The sequence below is a fragment of the Pollicipes pollicipes genome, unplaced genomic scaffold (assembly GCF_011947565.3).
Source record: "Pollicipes pollicipes isolate AB1234 unplaced genomic scaffold, Ppol_2.1 Scaffold_6686;HRSCAF=7923_pilon_pilon_pilon, whole genome shotgun sequence".
Taxonomy (NCBI): Eukaryota; Metazoa; Arthropoda; class Thecostraca; order Pollicipedomorpha; family Pollicipedidae; genus Pollicipes; species Pollicipes pollicipes.
In genome coordinates this window covers 29,282,348-29,290,056 of record NW_023596921.1, presented here as the reverse complement: position 1 = coordinate 29,290,056, position 7,709 = coordinate 29,282,348, and the positions used below count along the sequence as shown (strand labels likewise).

The 7,709-nt window shown below is 53.6% G+C and overlaps 1 protein-coding gene across 1 annotated transcript; it reads left to right on the top strand.

Moving 5' to 3' along the window:
* Positions 1–1,345: 1,345 nt before the first annotated feature.
* On the top strand, positions 1,346–2,704 carry LOC119107409 (tubulin alpha-1 chain-like). Its single transcript, XM_037230845.1, has one exon. The coding sequence runs from the start codon at positions 1,358–1,360 to the stop codon at positions 2,702–2,704; it is 1,347 nt and encodes a 448-aa protein (XP_037086740.1). The 5' UTR covers positions 1,346–1,357.
* The last annotated feature ends 5,005 nt before the right edge of the window (positions 2,705–7,709 follow it).

The window sequence follows — 7,709 nt, the reverse complement described above, 5'->3', positions numbered from 1 at the left end:
TGCCGCAACGCGAATGCTAGACGAATCAATATATCCTTTGAGACATCCTCTTTAAGAACTAGGCGATTGGATTTAAGATCACAACTAATTTGATCGACCTCAGGTCAGGTGTAAAGTTCAGGTTGAGGTCAAAACCTATCTTTTTGTACCAGGTACCTAGCCTTGTAGGGTAGTTTTTAGGCTTATTTAACATTTTTGGATCTCATGGGGGCCTACAAAAGTATTATCTGCATGCCATCAAGGTCAAAAGGCTACACTGACCTGAACCTTTCATTTTTTGGAATATACCACCTGGTGTTACCATACGCTTGTTGAAATTCAACAATCCTAACAATCTCGCAAGTTCTTACTCACCGTGGCGTTCTGAGTGTAATATAGGTCACTAACCTAAAACAAACACCAGCAAACCTTTACTTAGAGGAGGAATTCAGGCAACGGCGGCTGCATGCGGAGATCTGCGGGAACTTCGGGTACTTATCGGGAGCTTGTTTGAGTTGAAGCTTGTCTGACCTTATTTGGCTCGAAGATCATGACCTGAGGACTTAAGCGTTCGACACAAGTGAGTTGACATGCAGGTCACTCTATCTTGTGAATTAGATGTCTCGAACTCTCTCAGTTTTGAGATCTGAATCGGGCCAACATGACCCCCACCCGAGCGACGTCGTATTCAGCCGGCCACCCAGGCGCGTGTTTTATTGCCACTGCATCTTGCCATTTATGTAGAGCTGGCTGTTCGGTGAAAAAGTGTCCAGAGAGGTGTCCGCAGATATAACAGCCGCCAGCTTGGACCCTTGGACGGGCGATGAGCCCCGAATATGTTGGGCTCGAATCGCCGTCCAGCGGCGGTCCTGTTGCGCCGTCCGCTGTCAGCAATGATGTCACGTTATTGACCCAGGATTGCTTGCGGTGCCGCCGGGCAAAGCTGTGCCGTGAGCATAGCGAATACACTGCCAAACGGGCTACCCCTGCTAAACGGGTCACCATGGCATGCTCGTAACAAGAATCCAACACGCGTGCGTACACAGGTAGGCTTCCCAGAGCGGCACAGGTGCTACGAGTGACCCGGGCTGGAATCGATTGTTGCGCCGTGGTCGGAACGGGCCATCCGCTAGCAACGGGCGCCAAAACACAGGTCGGTTACAGCATCTGACACCGCAGCCCGGAGCAATTACGGCACAGTTGCGCACGGTGCGCCGAGGGGCTCCTGTGCCAGCGATTGTACCGCATGGCATGCAGCGTTGGGTTATCCGCTGAGGGAACATCCAGACGCGGACCTGTGCCTGGCGAGTAGCCCACACAGGAGCTCTATCGTAGCTTGGTAAGCCAGTGTCGTGAAAAAAAACAGAAATCTGCCGCTATGCGTGAGGTGATCAGCGTACACATCGGGCAGGCGGGTGTCCAGATGGGCAACGCCTGCTGGGAGCTCTACTGTCTGGAGCACGGCATCATGCCGGACGGCCAGATGCCATCCGACGAGTCCATCGGTGTTGCCGACGACAGCTTCAACACGTTCTTCTCGGAAACGGGGAGCGGCAAGCACGTGCCTCGAGCTGTGTTTGTCGACCTGGAGCCGACCGTCGTGGATGAAGTCCGCACGGGCACGTACCGTCAACTATTCCACCCATCCCAGCTGCAGACGGGCAAGGAGGACGCGGCCAATAACTACGCCCGAGGTCACTACACCATCGGCAAGGAGATAATCGACACCACCATGGACACAATCAGGAAGATGGTTGACCAATGCAGTGGGTTACAAGGCTTCCTACTGTTCCACTCGTTTGGCGGTGGTACCGGCTCCGGCTTTACGTCGCTTTTCATGGAGAGGCTATCGATTGACTATGTCAAGAAGTCCAAACTGTGCTTTTCCATCTACCCGGCGCCGCAGGTGGCCACAGCTGTCGTGGAGCCGTACAACGCTGTTCTGTTCACGCATACCACTCTGGATCATATTGACGTAGAGTTCATGGTCGACAACGAGGCTATCTACCAACTGGCGCAAAAGAACCTGGACATCGAGCGGCCGACTTACACCAATCTGAACCGCCTGATCGGCCAGATCGTCTCTTCCATCACCGCCTCGCTCCGCTTCGACGGCGCTCTGAACGTTGATCTGTCCGAGTTCCAGACCAACCTGGTGCCGTACCCGCGCATCCACTTCCCCCTGGTCACGTACGCGCCGATCATCTCGGCCGCGAAGGCGCAGCACGAGAAAATGTCCGTGTCAGAGATCACCCCGGCCTGCTTTGAGCCGGGCAACCAGATGGTCAAGTGTGACCCGAGGACGGGCAAGTACATGGCCTGCTGCCTCCTGTACCGCGGCGATGTCGTGCCCAAGGACGTCAACGCCGCCATCGCCTTCATGAAGTCCAAGCGTACAATTGAGTTCGTCGACTGGTGTCCCACCGGCTTCAAGGTCGGAGTTAACTACCAGCCGCCGACGGTGGTGCCTGGCGGTGACCTGGCCAAGGTGACGCGTGCTGTATGCATGCTCTCCAACACCACCGCCATCAAGGAGGCTTGGGGTCGGCTGGACCACAAGTTTGACCTAATGTACGCCAAACGGGCGTTTGTTCACTGGTACGTGGGTGAAGGGATGGAGGAGGGAGAGTTCGCCGAAGCGCGTGAGGATCTGGCAGCTCTTGAAAAGGATTATGAAGAAGTGGAGCAAGGGGTCAGCGACGACGAAGAGGAAGGAGAGTACTAGACAACTGCAGAACGCTGGGAAGAGTAGCAGAAATTGGCACAAGTTGTTTGGTTTCCAATAGGTATTGCGTATTGTATTGTACTTATCAATGCCTACCATCCATATTTGTGTTTCACACGAGTTCAGTGACATTCATCTTCTATTGCAGTCTGAAAATGTCAGCTGTACCAATCATTTCGCAACATAACATTTCGCCATAAGCATTGTTCAAGTGAGAACGCTAGCACCGTGTGTTTATTACTGATTCATGCACATGTAGCCCACAATCCACAGAGAATTGTACTGAATCCGTTCGTTTGCGTTTTCGTTTCGTTTGCGAAAACGCAGTATGGCTTGTATTCTGTTTTGGGTTTATTGGTACAAGCCCCTGTCATATCAAAGAACTTGGGTGTGCACCGTTGATTCACTCTCACTCAGCCCGAGTGTCAGCTTTTTTAGTGCGCCGTACTCACATCGCATCGGACGCGTCTACACCGTAAATATTTGCAGTTCTAGCGGGCCCAGCAAGCAGCAGCCCCATAAGTGTTGAGAATGTTATCCATGTATTGAGCACTAATTCAAAAGACTGATTTGGTGAGCACATGCTCCTCACTTTTACAACGGCACCAATCCCTCATGAGCATGCTGACGGAATTGAAAGCCGTGTCGTTGCACATGGAGCATGAATCGCATGATTCGGCGGTGTTTCGCGACCTGCTATCGTTGCACTGGCAGATTTCAATGGTACAAGGTGTTACCAGATGATGCAGCTGTGATGCAAGACCAAGCCATGTCAATCATTCGTCATTCACTTTTCGGCACTCAAGGGACATACTATGTTTTCAACCCGGCTGGAGCTGCATCTCTGCATGTGCGAGTGGGTGGAGTCTCCATTTCCGACACGGTCATGCACGGTCGAGACGGCTGACGCACGCTGGAAGTACATTATTTGTGGCAATTTTAGCGAATAAACATTGTTCTACGACATGATCCTTGCATGACAAGGACCAGGATATTTGCATTATTTTGACGTTTGTACCAAAGCAATGTAATAGAAGGACTGAACTCTGGCTTTGGTGGATCGCTTAGAGTGCTGCATTGCCAATATCACACATTCCAGGTAACCCTGGACCCCTCGTGCAAACATTTGGAAATACATTCAAGCTTCAGTGTGTCAGCGTAATTCCTGAGACGACACAAGAGCAATTCAGCCGCGACTAGTTCTCGTCTCGGTTTGTCTCTCGACGCAGTGGTCGCGACACGGCTCCTCCACAGGCTCCTGCCATACTCCCAGGACAAGCTGCCCGGGTTGAAGAGCCGACGCAACAAAACCCAACTCCACGTTCAGTAGCCACGCACAAACTCACGGACGAGTGATAAATCAAACTTCACTCGCAGCAGCACTGATCAGCATTGGGAGTGTTGGACTTCTGTCCGAAATCCCAACTGGACGATGATTGGCACCCACCAAGTCATCGTACGAATTACGGCTTGCATGCTGAAATGTATGCTAGCCTGTGCCCGGTCGGGGTTCTGAAACAACCGTACCCAGCCGGCGGGGGGGGACACTGACTTCTCCTGGGATATCTAACTTCTAGACGTCGTATGGGAAAAGCAGCAAAGATACGTTTGTGAAGGTCCCGTCACCAATGTAAAGTTAGACCTTGTTTAACCCCAAGGTCATGACCTAAGGACCTCTAATTTGACACAAGTGAGTTCATGTATAGGCAAATACACCCTGTATATTTGGTGTCTCTAGCTGTCTTACTTTTTGAGATCTCAGGTGGTCGAATTGACCCTTTCCCATACGAGCGAAGGGTACTCAACCGGTCACCAGGGCGCATGTTCAGGCTTTAAAGCATCTTAGGGAAGGCTTCAGCATGATCTGCGACCACTACTGAGTCTAACGTTATGATATTTCACCCCCCCCCCCCCCTCCGTCTTTTCCCTTGTCACTCTTCGATGACGTTCAACCAAAACCCTCCTCCCTTGCATGTGCAGCGTGACTGTAGGGACGGTACATGAGCGTCACCGTCGCTCAGGCGAATTGTACTTGGTAACGGCAGCCCGTGCGGTAGTGCGTTGTAAACCCGGGACTCTTCTGTTAATTCGTTCGTCTCAGACTTGGGTTATGACACCGACGGTGCGAACGTTCGAAATTATGCACCCTAATGGCGCTAGCCACCAGTAAGGCTTCGTGAAAACTCCTTTAGTAATGACAAGCAGGTGTGACATGCCAGCAACTTTTCATCACAGACACCGCCTAGCGGAAAACAACCACGATGAATGAATGACGCGTTGTGACTTTACCAGGACACAAAGAACCCCCTCTTACTCTGTACAGTGCTGATCCGTCAATTTCTCACAAGTGGAACCATTTTCCAAACTATCGTACTCGTTCGGAGTTAGTCTGCAAAAACGTACCGGCCATTTGACTCTCCGGCAGTGACCAGATGTCGGTAGAGTCCAGAGAAGAAATGGATCATCACCTAGTTATCAACCACGTATGCGTCACAACCAGAGTTCTTCTCTTGAAATCTCTAGCATTTGAACAAGGATCTTCATGATTATGAGTTCAGTATCCTACCACCTGAGTTAGTCGGGAATGTGATGTCTTCGTGCAGAGGTTCGGCTCAGCTCAGTCAGAGAGAGAGTGTAGCGACGCGGGGATCTGCATTGGACCGAGTCCAGTGACGTCCTGTCCCTGCTATCCCAGGCAGACACGACATAACATTTAGTTCGGGCGAACTATCACTCGTTAGTCAGCTTGCATACACGCATATCACGCGTCCCGTGCGGTCCGCCACGGGACGGCGGTCAGCGCCGGCGGCGATAGGTCGCATTCCACCGCGGCCGAGGCCGCGCCGCGACACGGCAGGGACGGCATGCTGTGCCGCCGGGCCGGCTGGGCGTGTTCACAACATCTCCCCTCTCTTCGGGACTGCTGGAGGAGTAGTTCTTAGATGTCGTAGCCCAGGCGGGTCAGTGTCCTTCTTTGACGGACGCTCCGTCGAAGAGCTGATGGCGGCGGGAGCTGGAATCGCACTCGACGGTGATGTGCCGGGGCCTCTCCTGCTGATGGCGGCGGGAGCTGGAATCGCACTCGACGGTGATGTGCCGGGGCCTCTCCTTCTGATGGCGGGGTAGACGTCGACCCGTGTTATGGCGCTTGAGGTTACTTAAGTGATGGACGGAGGAAGCGCCCGATTCTGCAGGAGACTCTGCCGCTTGGTGTCTTGGTCAGCTGATCTCTGTGGTACCCGACGCCCACGATGGTGCCTACCTTGTCCCAGCGTTTGCTGATCGGATCTTGCGGCCTAACGTGGGTCCAGATCTTGAGTGGCGTCAGTTCATGTGCAGAATTACTGTAGTGCCTTTGTGCACGACGGACAGACGCTGCTGCCCTGGAATCCCATTCATCTGCTTGCTCCTGCCACTCAGCAGCGAAGGTGCTGTGATGAGCGGGAACACAGGAGCGGATGGGATGGCCGAAGACCACCTGAGCCGGAGAACGTCCATCGGCTCGAGGCGTGTTTCGCAGTTCCAGGAGTCCTCGGTAAAAGTCGTCGTTGTCGGTAGAACCATCAGTCACCGTCTTGAAGACCAGGTGCTTCATGGCCTTCACTGCCGTCTCCGCATGCCCATTGGATTGTGGGTGATACGGGGTCGACATGACATGTCGTACTCCCCAACGCTTCAGGAAGTTGGCGACTTCACGGCTTTTGTGCTGGGGTCCTCCAGTTGTCCTGAGTCTGACGGGGACTCCAAGGCTAACGAAGACGTCTCGGAGGGCTCTGATGACCTGACGACTTGTTGTGTCACCCCGTGGGAGTTGATAGATAACTGGCCAGCCAGACAGCCTATCCACGTAGACGAAGAAATCTCTGCCCGCGTGAGAGAAAAGGTTGGAAGAGACATCTTCAAAGATCCTCGATGGGGGCGGGTCGGTGGCCATCGGTTCCTGAGCTAGACTTGGACGAAGCTCTTGGCAGGTACTGCAGTTGCCCACAGTGTTGGCGATGTCGCTGTTCATGCCGGGCCACCGGAGAGTTTGGCGTGCTCGCCGTTTGGTGCGCTCGATCCCCTGCTGAGCGTCGTGAAGTGTTTCCATGGTGACCTTCCGGGAACCATGCGCAATGAGGACGCGGCAGCCTTTCAGAACTAGGCCGTCGTGGGACGAAAGTTTGTGGCGAACGTTCCAAAATGGGAGTAAGGAACGTGGTAGCATCTCCTTGGAGGATGGGAAACCATGGGATACAGTCATCAGAAGTTGCTGGTAGGTTTCACCGACTTGTGCTGTCCTCTTCCATCTCCCAGACCCATCGAGCCGTGGGTCTGGGAGATGTGCTGGCGCCTGCGGGGTTGAGACGTCACTGATGGTGCCGATGGACGAGCGATGGACATGGTGCTCTACAGACTGGACGAGCTGGTTGTCCTCAGGCGTCGGTTCTTCAGCAGGAGCACGTCACAGCGCATCGGGGATGGCATGGTCTTTGCCTTTTTGCCAGATGGCTGTGAAGTTGTAGAGACTGGTCTTCTCCTTCAGACGTTGGAGACGTAGGTTTTCGACGGCATCCAGGGTGTAGTCTTTCAAGATCGGTATCAGGGGCCGGTGGTCGATGATGATCTTGAAGTGTTGCAGGCCCTGCAAAAAGATGCGGCACTTCTTCAGGGCCCACACCACTGCCAGGAGCTCCAACTCCACCAGTGCGTAGCGTGACTCGGTGTCAGAGAGAAACCTGGACCCACATTGGACTAGGCGCCAGCGATCACCGTGCTGTTGTAGCAGGGCGTATCTGAACCCTTTCAGACGGGCAGCGTCAGTCTGAAGAACCGTCGGAAGATGCGGATCGTAATGAGCCAGCACAGGCGGTGATGCCGGAGCCCTCTTGACGTCGTTGAAGGCTGTCTGTGTGCTGTTGAAGGCTGAAGTGCGTCTGCAGCGGATGATACCTCGGTGGAGAAGCCTCCGAACTGTTGAACGAGCCCCATGAAAGATCTTAGCTCAGTGATCTTGGTTGGCGTT

Coding starts and splice junctions, on each gene's coding strand:
- LOC119107409 (XM_037230845.1), top strand. CDS start 1,358: ATGCGTGAGGTGATCAGCGTACACATCGGGCAGGCGGGTGTCCAGATG.